The sequence below is a fragment of the Papio anubis genome, chromosome 9, assembly GCF_008728515.1.
Source record: "Papio anubis isolate 15944 chromosome 9, Panubis1.0, whole genome shotgun sequence".
Taxonomy (NCBI): domain Eukaryota; kingdom Metazoa; phylum Chordata; class Mammalia; order Primates; family Cercopithecidae; genus Papio; species Papio anubis.
The window spans coordinates 75,550,681-75,571,423 of record NC_044984.1 but is presented as its reverse complement, the minus strand read 5'-3'; the positions used below and the strand labels follow the sequence as shown (position 1 = coordinate 75,571,423).

At 33.8% G+C, this 20,743-nt stretch overlaps 1 protein-coding gene across 26 annotated transcripts in view; it reads left to right on the top strand.

Annotated features, from left to right (window-relative positions):
• The window catches only part of PPFIA2 (PTPRF interacting protein alpha 2), a 508,974-nt gene extending 488,542 nt beyond the window's left edge, over window positions 1-20,432 (top strand). For 22 of the 26 annotated variants that reach the window (XM_031651089.1, XM_031651095.1, XM_031651091.1 and 19 more), the window contains 6 exons: window positions 1,575-1,672; window positions 10,196-10,371; window positions 11,282-11,350; window positions 15,267-15,426; window positions 16,620-16,711; window positions 19,042-20,432. In XM_031651089.1, the coding sequence (XP_031506949.1) occupies window positions 1,575-1,672; window positions 10,196-10,371; window positions 11,282-11,350; window positions 15,267-15,426; window positions 16,620-16,678 (562 nt within the window). In that variant the 3' untranslated portion in view covers window positions 16,679-16,711; window positions 19,042-20,432. The remainder of the gene's footprint in view (window positions 1-1,574; window positions 1,673-10,195; window positions 10,372-11,281; window positions 11,351-15,266; window positions 15,427-16,619; window positions 16,712-19,041) is intronic. The other 4 variants (XM_021923311.2, XM_031651100.1, XM_031651107.1 and 1 more) reach the window with 1 other exon arrangement.
• The last annotated feature ends 311 nt before the right edge of the window (window positions 20,433-20,743 follow it).

The following is a 20,743-nucleotide window of genomic DNA, read 5'->3' as shown; positions in this document are numbered from 1 at the left end:
GACTCAATATTGTTTTTATTAAAATGCAGGGCTTAGAAATGCATCTAACAAGTAAGTGTAGCCTGACCAATGTGTATGTCTAAATTTGCTTATATTCCTAAACATGTAAAGTATCACTGATAATCAATGATCTTTACTCTTGAAGTCTACAGATTATTTTTTCCTATCACATCTTCGGCATCTTTATATCTAATGTCACTGAGCCTTCTCATTTTCTCTCTCATAACATCTCTGGTTTATCGATTTTCCTTTCAAGTTTATGACTGTTGTCCTTATTTTTGCAGAACTGAACCCTGAATTGATTTTTCTGTCTCCTCTGATTACTTATTTTCCCATCTCCTATTTTGCTATGAGATTATTTTTCCTTAAACAGAAAACTTATTTTATTTATTTATTTATTATTTGTTTGTTTGTTTATTTATTTATTAGATGGAGTCTCACTGTGTTGCCCAGAGTGGAGTGAAGTGGCACGATCTCAGCCCGCTTCAACCTCTGCCTCCTGGGTTCCAGCGATTCTTCTGCCTCAGCCTCCGGAGTAGCTGGGACTACAGGCGTGAGCCACCACACCCGGCTAATTTTTGTGTTTTTGGTAGAGACGGGGTTTCACCATATAGGCCAGGTTGGTCTCAGACTCCTGACTTCGTGATCCGTCCGCCTCAGCCTCCCAAAGTGCTAGGATTACAGCCGTGAGCCACCGTGCCTGGCCAAACAGAAAACTTTTACTGTCACCTCTTCCTTCTCTGAAAATTGTCCAATAATTCTGTATCAATTATATGCATTTCATACTTAAAAACAATTCAAGGCTTTCCTTCAAATGCCCTATTTTCCATGTGTAATTGTATTCCTCCTTACTTCCTAGCATGGGTTTTCAGCTCTGGAATGTGTGATCTCGCTAACCACACCTTTAAATTTTCATCTGCAATCTTTTGTTCATGATGCTCCATTTTCCTGAGTCAACCTGTCTCTGCTACTTGATCCTTTAAGGATCAATCAATTTTCTGCTCCTTCCACGTTTCCTTTTCATTCCGTTTCAATATCTGCTGACCTGTTCTTCTTACATGCTTCTGTATCACTTAAGAGTTATGAGCTATTCATTTTAGTATTTGGTCCTCTATCCTATTACCTAACTTACTCATGTTTTGTGTTATTTTTCTCATCAGCTTAAGAAGAGAGTATCCATTTCTTATTAATTCCTTACTGTCTCCATAATGGGGACTTTAAATTCTTTTCAAATGAATAAAATATTAATTTGCCTGCACCTAATGTAGGAATAGCTGGATGAAAGACAAAGACACATAGATGAACAATATAATCCATGATGATTTTAAAACTATGGTTTTTCTTATTTTGAAACCATTTTTTTCTATTCCTTAGAAACATTTTGTGCTTAGAATAATTATAAATGTATTTCCCTCCAATACTGAAGGATTTGATTGCAAATGTAATTTATTAACTTGTTGCCCTAAGAAGCAGTGCATAGTGTTGACTATGGCTAATCAGAAAACTTTCTCCACCTGCTGAGGTAAACGCACTGTTTTTTTTTTGTTTGTTTTAATTTTTTTTATTAAAAAAAGAACAAGTTTACAGTATGGAATTATGTGCTTAAAGAGGTTGAATTATGACAGAAAAGAACTAGAAAGAAGACGGGAAGCAAGCCAACACGAAATAAAAGGTAATGTGTCTTTCTTTCATACGAAATGCCTTTATTCTGGGGTTTTAACTTTCACTTGTATTAACCTAAAATGTTATATGTGTTACAATGGTCAGTAAGTAGCATAAGCATTTGGCTAGAAGTGTTACTGTTTTTTTTTTTTTTTTTTCCATTCTTTTCTAATTAAAATACAGAAACGATATCACCAAGTTATAGGGTAAATATCCCATTTGGGGAATAATCTTGAGTTTTTGAACTGAGATTTATTTATGTGAACCTATTAATTATACATTCTGCTTGTACTAAAGATGTCACCATGCAGATATTTTTGTCAAACTTTTAATGGAACATTCTCAGTATGATTCAGAGAAACATGGTATATCATTTTTATGGCAGTTCATCTTTGGTTTATATCATTTTACTTTTATTTCAGTGCCCAGCAATTTTATTTTTGTAACACTGTATAGTTAAAGAAATTATATAGTGACTTTATGCAGAAATGATATAAGGATTTTCCCCTATAAACCAAACTAGTTCATTAATAATTTTAGCTGGTAATATTATCAGGAACATTGTAAATTGCTGCAACTGCTATGTGCACAAAAATGTTTTATTTGAATAACAAGAAAAGACACTCCATATTGCAGCTTTGTTAGAAAAAATACTGTATTTAAAAACTAATCATCTAAATGTTGAGAAGTACCTTAATATACCCGAGAAAGAATAATTTCAAAAGAGGAATATGTTAGATTATATTCTTAGAGACCATTCTATTTTTATTATTGTTGTTGAAGAAAAAAATACATGATTGGATATAAGATATATGTAAAGGTATTTTTTGGTATAAATTTAAAGGGTTCAAGTGCAATTTTCTTACATGGATATATTTGTGGTAGTGAAGTCTGGGTTTTAGTGTGTCCATCCCCTGAATGATGTACATTGTACCCATTAAGTAATTTCTCATCTTTGGCCACCCTCCCAAACTCCCACCCTTCTGAGAATCCAGTGACTATCACTACATACTCTATGTTCACTTGGACACATTATTTGGTGCTCACTTGTAAGTGAGAGCATGAGGTACTTGACTTTCTGTTTCTGAATTGTTTCACTTAAGATAATGTGAGGGCATTTTCTGCTAAAACTAATCAATCCACTTTTGTTGTTTAAAGAAGAAAAATATTAAGGAAAATACAACCAACATTTTTAAGGAAAATTTTGGATATTAAAATACTTATTAGTTATATTTCCATTTCCTATTATCCAAGAGTTGATATGTGCAAGCATTATATCAAATTTAGTGGGTGTTTCTACATTACATTAATTGTTCAAAGGTAGGCATGGGTCTCTTTTAATCTTCACTTTTAAGGCTTAATTTAGATAATAAAATAGTATGTATTATATTCTCCAATATTAACGTTTAGTGCTGTTTTATTCTTTATTTAAGATTTTTTTTAGGTTTCTATAATTTACATTTTTGATAAGCAATGTCAGAAATTACTTTTATCTTTGGCAGGTCTTGGAAAGTACATTAGTTCTAATGGAATGGGCTTGAATGCATGTGAAAGTGATTGGTTAAAAATAGTTTTCTATGTATGGCTCATCAGAGAGTAGACAGACTCACAATGGATTTCTTGTAACACTTCATTTGATGCATTACTTCGAAGCAAGAAAGTGTTTTTCCATTATCAAAATCTAGTTGTTTGATTTCACTTTATTTTGGGGCCCCAGGAAATTGCAGGTTGTTTTCAGTGCATTGCTGTTCAGTTGAATTGAAATTTGGGAATTAATGGACCAAAGATAGACCCCCAGAAGGAAGTTTGCATTTGACCACACAGTGAATGTCTTAGCACACAGATAGATTTTACCCATGGGATACCACTTTGTAGTTTCCTTTCTGAAGTATTTTTATCCAATTGCATTTTATTATGCCTCAGCTCACCACATGAAATGTTTCACATATAGATAGATCTAAAGGAGAGGAATTACCCAGTTGGCCCTATACCAAATGTTATATTAGTATTTGGCAATTGCTGATGAGAGTGTAGCTCTGAGGGAAAAAAAAAAAAAAAAAAACCTGCCATGATTCACTATGATCACACACAACTCTATCTGATAAATAGCTGTGAATGAGATCATAAATAGCTTGTTTCCTATGACGATCTGGTGACATTTACAGGAATAATACTCAACTGTGACTAGGGGTCTCTTATTATCAGAAGTGTTATTTAACCTTGACCTTAATGAATAGTTTTCTAAAGTGAAAAGACCATGTGAATATCAAGAACCTAGTAACATTTTATTTTTTGATAAGAATCAGTCAACACTGATCTCTAGCCATTTATTGTTTAGGTCAAGAAGATTTCTACACAGTTTTAAAGTCAATTCATACATTGCTTGGAAACAGATTTATGGAAAGGGATCTAACTTTAAAAATGAAACAAAAAGAAGTATTTTGTTCTGATGAGGAAAAGTTTGAATTCATGCTTTATTTGCCTTTACCTCATAAACAGATCATGTTAAATATTTGATCACTCTTAACTACAGGTGTGACGATGGAATTTTTGATGGGCACCTATTTGCAGAAATATCATGACCATATAATATGTCTTAGACTATCAAAATATAAACCTAACTCTAGAAAAAACCAAACATTCCCTATTTACAAATCCATCTAGTGCAAAGAAAACTGGATTTTGTTTTAATTATTGAGAGCATTGTCACGTTCATTTTTTTAAAATGGTGTCTTTAGTAAAATTAAATGGAGAACTGTTGCTGCCACCCACAAGTACTTGCCTAGCTTTTGGGGTTCAAGTGTAGGGTAACCAGTTGTTAGAATGAATCAGTAACTATCAACAGCAGCTGATTATACAGCCAAAATGTGATGCTAACCAACTCACATCCCATTTTCTGAGGTCCAAAAACCCCAATGGAATAGGCTAAGGAAAACTCAGAGGAAAAGCTACACTTTAGAACTGACTCGGAGAGACAATTAACACATATAATATAAAATTTCTTTATATAATAAAGAATATTAAGGAAATCCTTTGCTTTGCTGAAGACCAGCGGGGAAGAAAGAGGCAAAACTCTGAGGGGGGACAATAAATGTCCTACTTCTTGCAGAAATTCATTCTGCTTTGGATGCAGCAGTTAATAGTAATAAGACTGTGGGACATGGGCATTCCTCTCATGTTCCTTCTTACCTAAATCCGAAGAAAGATCTAGGACATTTCTTTTGAAATGAGATCATTCAATCCACAAATGGAGTTAAGTAGAGAGATGTGAGACAGACATATGTACAACTTCCAGATTCATATGCAGATAGCACTGTGGATTGGCACAGACAGAAAGGACACCAACTAATTTGAAGAACTTTTACTTCTGATAGACTGGAGTACATTAAGTCAGACCAATCTTCCGCCAAGAAGAAATAGAAAGGCTAGATAAATAAATTAATGGTAATAAGGAGCTATTTGAAAATAGTAGAAACCAATTAAGAGAGACAGGACTTGAGAGGTTATGATCTTGGAAAAAAGAGAAATGTAAGGAAATGGTGAAACTGTCATTCTCTACTGTTTTTCCTCTTTCTAACAGAGAAGCAGGGAACGGAGTTGGGCGGTGGTGGGGATTAGAATGTAGAGGTGCCAAAACTGCTGGGCCTACCGGAGCAAAGAATCTATATAAAATAATAATAATAAAATAAGTAAGACTACTCCTCTAGAGACGTTTGTGGACTTCTAAAAAGGATGGAATTATAAGATAAAAATTGAACAGAAAACCAAAGCCAAAGGGCAATAAATCTAGAAAGAGAACTCTTGTAGTCTCATGATAATACAGTAAAAAAAAAAAAAAGGTTTTAACCACCAAATACACTTTAATTTGAGGTCTCTGATAAGACACACCCTATGACTAAGGGTAAACTTAAAGAGATCAGGCTATTTATAATGTCTATTAATGCTAAAAATAAATTTTATTATATATATTTGAGGTTTGGAACATATTATAGAACACATATAGGTAGTAAAATGGTTACTATAGTGAAGGAGATTCCTAGACTTTATTTTGAAATGTTAAAATTGAAATCTAGCATTGATTTATCTCAATCTTTAATTGGAATAAAGTTGATCTGCCTTTATTATAACTTCAGAAAAACATAAAAGCAAAGTCCTCTCAAGAAGTTGACATTCAGAGCCTCTGCAATTTTTCAATCATATTGTGTGAGAGCCAGTAAAAGAAAAACTCAGACATGTCAGATAATGGCCAAAATGAGGAAAACCAAGATGATAAAATCAGAAAAAAGAAAGATATCCATAGTTGACCCTGACACTGTTTATTAAAAATATGTAAGGAATATAAGTGACAAAATGGAGAATTTAATATAGTTGGAATCAATATGTTTAACAAATAATCAAATGAAAATTTGAAGAAGTGAGAAGTATAAAGACTTTAATTGAGAACGCAATAGGTGGTTTAACAATAGAAGAGAGTTTAGTGAAATAAAAGATCACTTGAAAATATCTAGCCCCACATATGACAAGAAACAAAAAGGATGAGTGATATAAAACATCATTAGAGACATTGGACATGGTGAGGTAGGTAGGAGACAATAAGAAAGACACAATATTTGAAAAAATACTGGTGGAGACATAAAAAGAAAATAACTGAAATGATAATCCACAGACTCAAAGTTCTCGATGGACCCCACGTGAGACTATAAACAAAAGGGAAAATAAAAACACATCTAAACTTATTAAAATAGAGCTACTGAAAACCATGAATTCTCATGCCACAAAATCTTAGAATCTGCCAGAGTAAACTCCACAATAATTTCAAAGGCACAACATAAGATAACTGATATTGCTCAAGTAAATAATGCTAGAGGAAGATGGAATTATAACCTTAAAACGGTGAATCAAACTAACTTCTTACTTTGAAGTATGTCCCTCAATATTAAAGACAGAATTAACATACTTTCAGACAAATGATTTCTGAGAGATTATTTCACCAGAAAAAAAAACAAATAGAAAATAAATATTAGCATAAGTGATTCAGGCAGATGGAAAGATCATAAAGATAATTTTAAAAATGCACACATGATGGAGGAGAACTGAAAAATGTATGGGTAAATTTCATCATAATAGTAAAAACAATAATATCTGCAGGGCTTAAATTTTACATAGAATTAAAATACATAACTATAATGCAAAAGGCTGGAAGGGAATAAGTGAAATTAAATTGTTTGAAAGTCTTTGCATTATCTAGAAAATAATAAAAGGAATAATTCATAATATACTCTAATAAGAACACATTATAAGCTTTAAGTGCCACTACTAAAACAATAATATAAAGTGTAAATATAAAAAGCTAACAGAGGGCTGGGCATGGTGGCTCCTGCCTATAATCTCAGCACTTTGGCAGACCAAGGCAGGTGGATCACCTGAGGTCAGGAGATGAAACCAGCCTTACTAACATGGTGAAACCCCATCTCTAGTGAAAATACAAAATTAGCCAGGCATGGTGGCGCATGCCTGTAGTCCCAGCTGCTTGGGGGGAGGCTGAGGCAGAGTTGCTTGAACCTTGGAAGCAGAGGATGCAGTGAGCAGAGATCATGCCATTGCACTCTAGCCTGGGCAACAAGAGTGAGACTCTGTCTCAAAAAAAAAAAAAAAAAAAAAAAAAAAAAAAAAAAAAAAAAAAAAAAAAAAGCTAATGGAGTGGTAGAATAAAACAAGAAAACATAATAAAAGGCAAGAAAGAGAGAAAAGGAACAAAGAACAGGTAGGACAAATAGAAAGATGGTAGAATTCAACTCAAATATCAAAGTAATAATATTAAATGAGCAAGAACTAACTATTTCAATTTAAAGACAGATTGAAAAACAATGATATGCTGTACACAACAGACACACTTTCAATATAAGAACACAGAAAACATTAGTAAAGGAGGTACACATGCAAATATTAACCAAAGCTGCTATGATTCTTCTAATATCAGAATATAAACTTTAAGGCAGGAAACATACTAGAAATAAGTTGGCTATTTTCAAATAATAGAAGGGAAGATATAGCAAATTAGTATACATCTAATATGTAGATTTAAAATACAGGAAGTAAAAACTGACAAACTTTAAAAGTATCAGACATTTTCAGTTCATAGTGGGTGTTACTGATTAAAACTACAATGAGACACCCCATGTATTAGTTTGTCGGGGCGGCTGTATCAAAATTCCACAGATTGTGTGTCTTAAACAACAGAAATTTGTTGTCTCACAGTGCTAGAGACTAGAAGTTCCAGATCAAGGTGTTAGCAGAGTCAGTTCCTACTGAGAAGAATCTGTTATTTGCTTCTCCCCTGGCTTCGGGTAATTTGCTGGCAATCTTTGATGTTCTTTGGCATGTAGGCACATCACCATGATCCCTACCTTCATCGTCATATAGTGCACTCCATGTGTGCATGTCTATTTCCAAATTTTGCCATTTAAGAAAGATAACAGTCTTACTGAATTTGAGCCAACTCTATTGACTCATTTTAATTGATCATTTCTATAAAGACCTGATATCCAAGTAAGGTTACGTTCTTAGGTGCTGGAAGTTAGGGCTTCTACATGAATTTGGGGGAACACAATTCAATGCATAATACCATACACCTACCATAATGGCTAAAAATTAAGCAAGACAAAACAAACATGAGAAACACAAAGCACTGGTAAAGATGAAGATGTTCAGACATTAATAATGTGAGTTTAAATTGTGAGAGTGGAATTTGCTTAGCAATATCTGCTAACAAGTAAACACATAACAATTCTGTTCCTTGTTATTTATTCTACTGCAACATGTAAATATACAAAATACATGTATAACAATATTCAAAGCAGCACTTTATTATTTTTTTATTTCAATAGTTTTTGGGGAACAGGTGCTGTTTGGTTATATGGTGATTTGGTTAGTAGTGATTTTTCTGACATTTTTGTCCACTCATCACCTAAGCAGTGTACCCTGTACCCAGTGTGTGGTTTTTTATCCCTTGCCATTCCCCATCCTTTCCCCTTCAAAGCAACACTATTCTTAATAACCCAAAATAGAATCTACTCACATGTCCATCTACAGTAGAAGCAGCATAATCAAGCAATGGAATGCTAGATAGCAATGATCATGAACACACCACTGCTATTTGCTAAAGCATAGATAAATTCCATATTGAATGAAAGGCAGACAAAAAAGTACATATTGTATGATTTTATGTATGAAAAGCTAAAAAAAAATTAAATCAGGCAAGGCGATTCGGTAATGAAAGTAGTCAGAATATTGGTTACTGTTAAGTGAGAATGGTGCCTGAGAAGGTGCATGAGGGAACTTCTGTGGGTCTGTACTATCACTTTATTGCTTCAAAGTTATACACAAGAACACCTAAGTTGGTTATAAATGAATAAAATAGGATAAATAAGGCTTTTCAAAGACTCATCAAAACATATTTAAAACATGCTTTTCAAAGGCTTATTGAAACAGTTATTTAAAACAGTTAAAAGTTGAAGAATATTTCCTGGAAGATTTTTATCCTTTTTCTGAAAAAGTTATACACTTCATTAGAAAGAAAAAATCAGACAGGAAACTTACTTTTACTTAAATAGTAATTATAGTTTCCTTTCCCCTTCTATGGGTAGTAAAAATGTTTTAATTTTTTTCTCATATCCCCTTAAGTTTCTTAAAATTCTTTCTTTTCTATGGATGATTTTAGTTCTGACTGTTTTACTGGTTTTTACGTAGCATTCTGCCAATTTTTAATGGGAAGATACTGAAGAAAATAAATGATAAAACATAATTTGATGTTTTTATCTAAAAAAAAAAAACATGACATTTTTCTCTAAAAGTTTTATTTTTAGAAAATAAAAATCAAAGGATTTTGTTCCTCAATAGAATATTACTTTCAATAGAGCGGAAGCAATTTTTGACATTTGACTGAGTGCTTGAATTTTGCGTTAGCATGTGATTGGGAAAAATGCATTGGAATATAATAGTAAAGTAAGTATGCATCTGTTGATGCCCTATATTATCTTACTGTTCTGTTCTTATGTATTACTTCAGGTGAAAAAAAAAAATCTTCTATTCTATATGCCCATGTTTAGGTAGTGATTAATAAACACTTCTGATGAAAGACAGTATTACAATCTCGTCTGCTGTTTACTGAAGAGGCATGTATCAAGACACAAATAGGAAATGTCTCCATCTGGTGGTAAAAATATTGAACTTCAGACAGACCCCTAGGGCTCTAGTATGAAAACAAGAAAAACACAGACACCTTGTTCTATGCGACTGAAGTGCTGTCATTTTAGGTATAACAAACACTCTGAAAAAGAACAACTTTTTAAGTAGAGATTCGAAAGGGTTAAATATTAAAACAGTAATTACATGCAAATGAAGGGAGCCAGATGCATTAGAGTGTGAATAAATCAGCATAAATGTGACCTGGCCAGATACCCATAGCTCATTTCAGCCAGTGGTTCTACTATGCAAAATACTGCATCCTAAAATGATGCATCTCTCTTCCTAGACGTGTTGGTGTGGAGCAATGACCGAGTTATTCGCTGGATACAAGCAATTGGACTTCGAGAATATGCAAATAATATACTTGAGAGCGGTGTGCATGGCTCACTTATAGCCCTGGATGAAAACTTTGACTACAGCAGCTTAGCTTTATTATTACAGATTCCAACACAGAACACCCAGGTAAGTCGCTTTTTGCTGTAGTCTTGATGTGTTCTGGTTTATCTAATGATAATCTAAACTTTTAGGGAAAAAAATGGCTGTGTATTCATGATTGTTAATGAAAGTTAGCTCAGTGTTTGAAATATGTCACTGGAGGTTTAATTTCAGGCTAGTGGATTTCTAGCCAAGAAACATCATACAATTAAACAAGAAAGGGATTTAGAAGTTATGTGGCCCAGTCTCCCACCTGAATGCCAGATTCCACTAAATGAAATCCCTGACAGATGGCCATCAGTCTCTGCCTCTCTGAGAGGCAGTCATTTCTATTTACATGTATGAATTATACAGACCATTAGCATTGGATATGCCAGTGATTCCCAAAACTGGATAATAATTTGAATCAGTATAGTTCCTTATGAATAAAAAATAAAACCTGCAACCCACGTCATAGTCCTAAGACATCAGTTATCAAGAGATAGGGCATTGGAATCTTTATTATCAAAACTTTCCTCAAATGATAATCGCTGGTCAGGTTTGAGAACCACCTGCATAGGTTTGATAAAAATTTGGCAGTCTAATTTAACTTTTTATTTCGTTTTTACATATTTCAGAGATTAAACAAAATACTCAATTGAAATAAAGTAACGAGGTGAGACCAAAGCCTCTTGACCTCAGACGTTTATGCAAAGCTGTCTCTCTACTGTTCACAGACAAAAAAAAAAAAAAAAAACCAAAAAACCAACAACGAAACAGTATATATATTTTTGGTAGTTAAAATTTACAATGGCTAATAATAGACATGGAGGACTAAAAACTTTAAAACCCATAAATAAAGTATGTTTTATAATACATTCTCAGATAAATAGGAGTTACATGATTTTTAAAATAAAATGCGATTTCAGTGATGGTAACTGTAATTTGACGTCAACAGGCAAGGCAGATTCTTGAAAGGGAATACAATAACCTCTTGGCCCTGGGAACTGAAAGGCGACTGGATGAAGTAAGTGTACCTGTTATTCAAAAGAGATCTGAGAGAGTAAAAGAAAAATGATAGACCATCTTTGTTTTTACTGAATAGTGCCTGGAAATTAATCAAATGACTGTTCTATGGTTACAATCAAGAATTTTCTCCAGGTTTGTTGTTAAATATTCAATCTTATTACTTAATTTTGGAAAGAGCTGTATTAATTCATAAATATTATCATTTCGGCAGTTAGAGATACTAAACAGTTATTTACAAAACTTTTTTATGAGTTGTGACTGCAAAATGTTGGGCAACATTTTTTAAAACAATTAGAAAAAAATTAAAACACTAATGTTGATATATTCAGCTTTTTAATAAAGAGTGCATTTATTTCTCAAATATCAGTATATCTTGCCAGGAAATTTTAGAAAATTAAAACGAGGATAAAACTTGCTTCAATAAATGGGAAGCTTTTTATTATTTTGTATGTCGATACTGAGTTTTCCTTCAAAACAGATTAATAACATTTTAACAGTCATAGAATTTGAAAGCTATATTGAGTATAAGAATCACTATATAATATATTCATATTAAATTATTTGGAAAATAATAAACATGTAGGTAGCCTCCCAGGATGAATGAATACAAGGGATATCAGCAAATGCTGTGGACTGTAGACATTTTAATAGTCTTTCTGAGTTTTTCTACAGGGTCTTTCTGGAAGAAGTGGGAAGGAAACCTGAGCATGAAATAGAAAATAAAGAGATGCATAATTCTGTGTTGCAAAGTACAAGTGTTTCTTGCCACAAAGACAAGCTGATTAAAATTATTTTGTGAAGAACTCAGCAAATCCAAATATGGACCAATCATTCTATATTCAAATAGGCAGGACAGATAATCTTGGTATTATAAAATCCACTCTGTCCTTATGGTAGGGATTATAAAGAGATAAGTTCTACAGTCTTATCTAACTCAGCTAACTTCTGCTAAATTCATGCTCTTATTCAATCAGAATAATGATTAATATTTTTAAAAGCCTAGTCTTGCAAGTTGCATGACAGTCTTTTTAATCCTTACTAGAAATTATTGATTCAAAAAGGTAGTCTTATAAACTCATGTACCTTAAAATACAATTATTCTTTCTCAAAAGTTGCAAAAATTTCTATTAAAAAATTATTGAAGACTTGTCATATTGCTGCGTTCTCTTAGGAGCTGTCCAGGTGTGGGGTGGCTTCTTGATAGTAATGAACTAGAAGAAAAGTGTATGGAGCCAATTAAATGAGATGCGACTCTTTGTCTTTAAACTATGCTGCTGCTGCTTCTTATTTTTAAAAGCACAAAATATAATTTTGTCATTTAAACCCTCTAGTCTCTTTTGTTCAATTTTATTTATCTATCTATCTATTTATTTATTTATTTATTTATTTATTTATTTATTTTTAGTGTGAGCAAAAATAACCAACTTTCTTAGAACAGTAGTCGACTTATTTCTGAGGTTTTGCTGATCACATTCAGATTCCACTGAAATAATTTGAGAGGTGTCAACAACCTTATGCAGACTTTGGCTCCAATTAGAAGAATTAATCCTATCTCATGAAAACGTTTCCCCATGATATTGTTGTTTATAGTTCTGTTAACTTTCTGCATTAACAATATGTTGAAAGAACAGAAGTCAGGAATCATAATTCAAACCTTCAACTCTAAAAACTGGCTTTTTTTGGCCAGGCGAGGTGGCTCACGCCTGTAATCCCAGCACTTTGGGTGGCCGAGGCGGGGGGATCACGAGGTCAGGAAATCGAGACCATCCTGGCTAACAGGGTGAAACCCCATCTCTACTAAAAATATAAAAAATTAGCCCGGCGTGGTGGCGGGCGCTTGTAGTCCCAGCTACTCTGGAGGCTGAGGCAGGAGAATGGCGTGAACCCGGGAGGCGGAGCTTGCAGTGAGCCGAGATCGCCGCACTGCACTCCAGCCTGGGCGACAGAGCAAGACTCCGTCTAAATGAATAAATAGAATCAAATAAAAACTGGCTTTTTGTTTTTTTGTTTGTTTGTTTTGTTTTTTGTTTTGTTTGACGGAGTTTCGCTCTTGTTGCCCAGGCTGGAGTGTAGTGCTGTGATCTTGGCTCACCGCAACCTACGTCTCCTGGATTCCAGCGATTCTCCCACTTCAGCCTTACAAGTTGCTGGGATTACAGACATGCGCCACCACGCCCATCTAATTTTGCATTTTTAGTGGAGACAGGGTTTCTCCATGTTGGTCAGGCTGGTCTCGAACTCCTGACCTCAGGTTATCTTCCCACCTCGGCCTCCCAAAGTGCTAGGATTACAGGCATGAGTCACCACGCCTGGCCAAAACTGGCTTATTTTTAAGCCCCTAGCTACAACACTGTAAGGAGTTGTGTAGCTCTACAGTGTAACATAGTGTTTTATAAGCCTGAAGACTATTTATGCTTAATGCAAAAACTTCTCCAAGAATCAAGAAGTCATAGAGGCTGCAACTGTGAAATTCTGTTTGTTTTCTACATTTACACACATTTGGAGGTCTAGGGCAATGAAAAACACAGCAGTTGAGAAGAGTAGCAGACATCTCTTGATGTGCAAAATGGCTACCACACTGAAACAAAATGTAGGTTTTAATGATAAGGATTGAAACGGTGGATATGTTATTATATAAAAATGATTTTAGTTTTCCCTGATTGACTTTACATGTCCCTTAACTAATATAGCAGTCTACAAAGACTACCTTGTAGAGTTATTCACTATAACATAGCACAAATTACTATGTTGAGTGACTATAGACCTATTATTTCAAATGCCAGAATGAAATCAAATGAGATATTAGGATACACAACATATACTTGGCTATAACTTCGTGGAATAGATAGTCCTTCCCTAGGTAAGACACAGTGAGATGAGAAGACAAGACCTATGTGGAATGATTCATATTTTCCTCAGAATTAGACACATAATATTCATTAACTGCTGAATTATATATTGCTACTTGCCAATTTGGAGGAAAATAATTGTGTCTGTAAAAGTACTTTGTGTATACACACAGGGAGAAGAGATTATTTCATTAAGGCCTAACAAAATCAGCAACCAGAATTAAAATGTAATTGCTGTGCTACATTCTAAAATGTGGATTCATCCTAGGATCTGTCCAAGTAGCGATACTAGCCTATGTGGGGTATAATGTTGCTTCTAATAGTAATGAACTAGGAAAAAAGTCTATTGGGCCAATTAAATGAGATGTGACTCTCTGCGTCTGTGTATATTAAAATACACATTATTAAAATGTAACCAGGGTAACATTATGCTTTCAGTGGCACCCAAGGACCACATGTACTTATTGAAAGGATGGTGTCCAGGCTATACAGATTTTTCAACAAATTGCAAATTAATTCTGTGTCACCTAAAACTTCACAAATCACACATTTAGAGTTTCTTGTACAGATATAATAATAGGCTACAGTATCTCCTATTAGCCATGTCATCTGAAATATAGATTTCCCTGAAATAAATACCTACATTGTATTTGTGTACATAAAAGTCATTTCATTCAAGTGTCTGAGTTAAATGTAGTCTACTCAACAACTGATTCAATTAAGTATATCATCTCATTCCATAAAACCAGTAGTGGAACAATGTATATCCAATATTTATTTTGGAAAACATTGGTGACTTATTTTAGGCTTTCAAAGATATTTACTGTATAGATGTCAACCTTAAATCTGAAATTGTATGAAAAGTTTTATTTAAAAATGTATATATCAAATCTCCTATAGTCTTGTTTTGGAATCATACAACTGTCTCGATAAAGCATGATTCCATATGTATACTTGATGGACTAAATGTAAATAATCTATGTTACATGTTTCTAAGCACACTGCTTTAAGCACATGGACTAGTTTACTTGTTTTCGTAACATCACATTATAACTGTACTGGCAGAGTGATGACAAGAACTTCAGACGTGGATCAACCTGGAGAAGGCAGTTTCCTCCTCGGGAAGTACATGGAATCAGCATGATGCCTGGGTCCTCAGAAACATTACCAGCTGGATTTAGGTTAACCACAACATCTGGGCAGTCAAGAAAAATGACAACAGATGGTACAGTAGTTTTGTGTTGCTGCTTATAAAGCAAAAAGCTTGTTTCGCCAAAGCTTGTATAATTCTCTGACCTTGCTTTCTGGAACTATTTTCTTGAGTTGGTTTGCTCTGCTTGAAATTTACTTTGCTCTCATCACAAACCAGACTCCTTTTTACACTGCTATTGCATGAACTCATGGCACTTTGTTCACATTTTCAAAATAATTTATAACATCCTAAAAAGAACAATTTGGCTAATGTCCACCTCTGGGAGGAACAATAAACATCTGCATGATTTGTGTTTCTTTAGTCTTCTATTCCCAAAATTAACAATTTGTTTAAGTTAGAGGTTGGACTTGGACTAAAGATTCATAGTAAATGGAAATTAACTCCACTGTCCCCCTACATGTTGAAATACTGTGAGTTTTATATGTCATCTTAGAAATTCAGACTCATCAGATATTTTTTCCCTCTGACCAAAGCAGAAGCCCTTAAATAAACAAGCACGAACGTGAGAAGAGAATTAAAGAAACACAAAACACAGTAATTTCCCAATTACTATTTCCTTCTGTGGACATTAGACTTAAGCTATCTAATTTACAAAAGAAAACAGTCATTCCAGAGGAGAGACAACTTTGAAATAGTAGTCACAAAATTATTTCTGTTTGGAAGGCATTTAAGAAAAATAGTCCCACTCTATTTGTTAAGATAATCACCTAGCATCATTATTTTTTTCCAAGGTCATAGTTATTATAACTCAAATTTATTCCAGCATAAACCGTGATCTTGATCTGCATTTCTTACAACTTGTTAATATGGTGGAACATGTCAGCGAAATTCATGAGGAATTTAACATCATTACAATTAGTGTAGAAGTTCTTCAATACTTGGAGCGGAAAAAAAATCCACTATAATGAGTTCTCTAAGAGTAATCTCTATATCAAAAACAGAAGCACCCTGGTGAGCTGCTCTTGTTACAGATTTCATCTAAGGAGGAATACATAACAACTCGAAAGCTCAGGTCAATTACACTGGGATAAATTTTCATTAGGAACTTGATCTAGAGAAGAGGAATGTGAGTGGCTTATATCTGAGAGAAAGAAGGTCTACTAATATGTTCAGAATCCCCGTATGCAGGGAAAATAAATCTTTCTCATCTGAAATCTTGTACTCAATCATCCAAGTCCCTCTAAAGCCCTTTTCTCCATTTGCAGTTGCTTCATCAAGACTGCAGAGGTTAGACAACTCCACTGTTCGCACATACTCATGTTGACAAGCCACTCAAAGGAGGCAGCACTGACCTGCTGTGAGTAGTTTCCCTTTGGCTGACAAAAAAAAAAAAAGGACAAAAAAATGGAACCTACATAGACTAATAAATATACACTATATTCTTTGGTATGCCCCAGCAGTACCGAAGTGAGATAACCCTTTTGAATTGCTTCAGGGAAAAAAGAAATCTTTGTATTGTAACACTTAGTCTAGTATTTCCTATCACCATCTGTCTGCTATGGTTTAAGGTCTGCCTGTTGGAGGCCTGTCACTATTATTACACATCAATGGGTTGCCACTACACTGTTTTCTACTTTTTAGTACCATTTCCTATTGATTCACTTAACATTTTATTGATAATAATTCAACACTTTAAAAAATCCTATATATTTAAGTGTATATTTTATATAAGGAAGCCAAGGTAAGCAGATAGGAATTTAAGCAAGTTAACAGAGTCAAACAGCAACAGACAGGAAAATGACTTAGAGATGGTTTCATATTAAAAAGTAGAAACTTGCCGAGGCAGGTGGATCACTTCAGGTCAGGAGTTACAGACCAGCCTGGCCAATGTGGTGAAACTTCGTCTCTACTAAAAATATAAAAAGGAGCCAGGCATTGTGGTGCACTCCCATAATCCCAGATACTTGGGAGGCTGAGGCAAGAGAGTCACTTGAACCTGGGAGGCAGAAGTTGCAGTGAGCGGAGATCATGCCACTTCACTCAAGCTTGGGTGACAGAGCGAGACTCCATCTCGAAAGAAATGAAGAGTAGAAACTGCAAAAAATTTAAACCTTGATTACATTGTATCTTATCAATCTGATTTACACGTTTAAATTTACAATGTAAATTATAATTACAAATTTATATTTGCTAAAAACAAATATAAATTTCAAGTATTTGAGACTTATAGGAACAAAATAAAGTTACTTTATAAGAGTGGAGGATAGGACCAGCACAAAACCTTCCTATGTAACCATAAATACCAGGCGTTTGATTTTAAGGAAATACTAATTAATGAAAGCTACTTTAAAATCCATATAAAAATGAGATTTTCTTGAAAAACAGTCTTAATAGTAAAACCGTGGTTTCCTAGATTTATAAGTGTCAAATGTTCATAATTGTTTTCAACCTAAAACTATGCTTTACCAAAATATTTAACCACTTTTGATGAATTAATATTTTGGAAAATACTTTTTACGGCGATATTTAGAACAATAAGTGTGCACAGGGATAAGAGAAACCAGTTATAGGCAGAGGAATAGCTTGCCTTGTGCTGTTTTTCGTTGCCTTGAACTAAAAGCTCCACACAATTTATTGTTGGTCTTTTGGGCTTAAGATGGGAGCAGATAAGCTGCCTTATTTGGATCACTATTTGAAGTGATAAAACAAAAAGCATCCTGATAAGATATTTAATTTCAGAATGTAGAACCCTTACATTAAAATTTTAATTATGGTATATAATTTGGCATCTAATTAGGCATGATTTAAAGTGTATAATAATTTGTCTGAATAAGAGGTCTCCCAAAATACTGTTTATAATAGATTCTACACATAGCAGCATACTTTCTTCAGGAAATGAACACTTCACTAATTTACAAATGACTATTTAATATGTTCAATAGTGCTTGCTTCTTAGCTCTTAACTGATGGGTAGAGTTCCTCTAACTATTTGCAATCTGTTTTTCGTGCATGGCATTCTAGTTCATATTTCCTAGTTTTTACCATTATCTGGGATAACAGTATTCATTTACAATAATTCAATCTAGGACAACCATTTTTTGTTTTGGTGAAACAGTAACACTTTTGTTATTAAAATAATCCAGAGCGTACTGCTTGCTATTTCTTTCATGTCAGTAATAGCAATTGTGAGGTTTTTCTAAGTATATTATGGCTGAAAAGAATCAGCAATGCCATACTACTGACACAAACCGTTTAAAATAGGCGACTTAGTATCATTATGTTTTTGTAACAAATAAAGGTACTTTTTTAAGAACTCTAAAATATATGAACTAGAATATAAATCTATATTATGAAATAGGTCAATTCAACCCAATTTATTAATTAGCAAGTTGTAAATTTTTCAGAAGGCATGCTAACATCTTGCATAACTACCTTTGTTTACATTACTGCCATACTTTCCACAAATTTGAGCAAATTCTATTGTTTGTTAAGCTCCCCTGCACCAAATTGGAGAAGAGCAAATGTTAATTACATATGGCTGTTGGCTACATCCTAGATGATTTCCTTCCCATAATCTTTTAGGACAGGAGTAAGCAGGCTGCATGGAGGTACACCACAGAGAAGTAGAATGAGATTTCCCAGTCTGGGACTTTTCAGTGAACTAATGCTCTCCATTGTATATTTTAGATGGCGTCTTTTCAGTCTACTCTACCTAAAGTGCACTACCATCTAAGAAGACGAGCAGTGAAAACCTTTGTGAAATCTGAATTCTAAGGAAATAATGACGTCATGACTTATTAAAAGCTGAAAAATGTGATTTTGGGGGGAGTCAGATATTACATTTGATTAGTTTACTACAATTGTAATAAAATGCTTAAGTCATTTGAATAATAAACATCATCTACATCATAAACTCTGTACAACAGATGCTTTTATGAAATGAAGCCAGTTGTTTTTCATGTTTTATTGTAATATACTAGGCATTTATGTATTACTGTGCATTTCTTTTTAAATGTGTAAGTCTTATGTAAATGGATATAAATATGATTTTTTAAAAAATAAAATATATGGTTCATGGAGTCTCGAGTGCAAACATTTGACAATTCCAAGTACTGTTTGTATTTTACCATTCCACCATTTTTACAGTTTTTGAATTGTTAATAGTCAAATCAATATGTTTCCTTGAAGCATGTTTCATGCTTCAACATGTTTCTCCTTCAAGTCTGTCAATACTTAAAGCTGAACAACCTGCCTCTGATCATGTGAAAAAGAATGATTTAACCTGGAACCGGAGCCAAAAATAGAGCTGTAAAGGCAATCAGGGATGTCCTATATCTTTAGAAATAGCACTGTGATGGCTTGATCTCCTTTTCAATACAAAACAAAGCCAAGCTGTTTACAAGAGTCAAAAGCAATTATTTAAAAATTTATATTAAAAAACCATAATCTTCTCTTGTTACCTGTGGACCAAGAAAAAAAAAAAAAAAAAAAACTTCTTTACTAAGAACCACATGTTCATTCAAATATCTTGAACTGCCAGCCAGTACTGGACAGCGAATGTCAACCACTGCGGAGTCTGAGGCTCATTTCCACTAGAGAAAACAAAACCCAATATACCTTTCCCTTTTGTCAATGTAACAGGGCATTAGCCAGACTCATGTCTAATGTTATAAGCTTTTAGCCGAGATGGCCTTGTTGTGACTTCCCTGAAGTCAGTTTTATCAGAGGAAATAATGAAAGACAGAATGATTAACATATATAGTGTATAAAAGTATAGAAGAGTAATCTCTTCCCTGTGGCTTTATTTGGTGGTGTTACTGTTGTTTATTCTTTGTTTATATGGGAGATTCAAAGTAAAGCCTATTTAATAATACCATTTATCTAACTGCTGATTTTCTGCTGCTTGATCTTATTAAGCGCAAGATCTGTCATTAGTAATTTCTTTTCTGTATTTTAATTTGCTATGTTTGCACGTACATTACATTTGTTTTGATGTCTATTTTTATTTAACAGATTCAGTCAAAAGGTAATGGTAACAGAAACCCTTTCCATTGTCAATAAAAACAAAAATACTTCCAGTTCTCTGTTTAAGCTTTGTTTTCTAGTCACATAAGGCTCGACAATTTACTTAAGCTATCAGGAAATGTGTTCTTTGGGTGACTCAAATATTTAGCTTCAAAATTGAGTCTGCCCACAAGAGGGAGATCTAAACTTGCTTATGGGAGTGATCTTAAATTTTTCTTAAAAATGTGACCTGAGTAGGAACAATGAGAAAGAGCTTTCTAAGCTCATCTAAACATGGGCACCTTGATTCACAGAAATGAAATAGAATATAGGAACTACAACATTACAATGCCATAACTAGATTTGTATCTACTATTATATACCA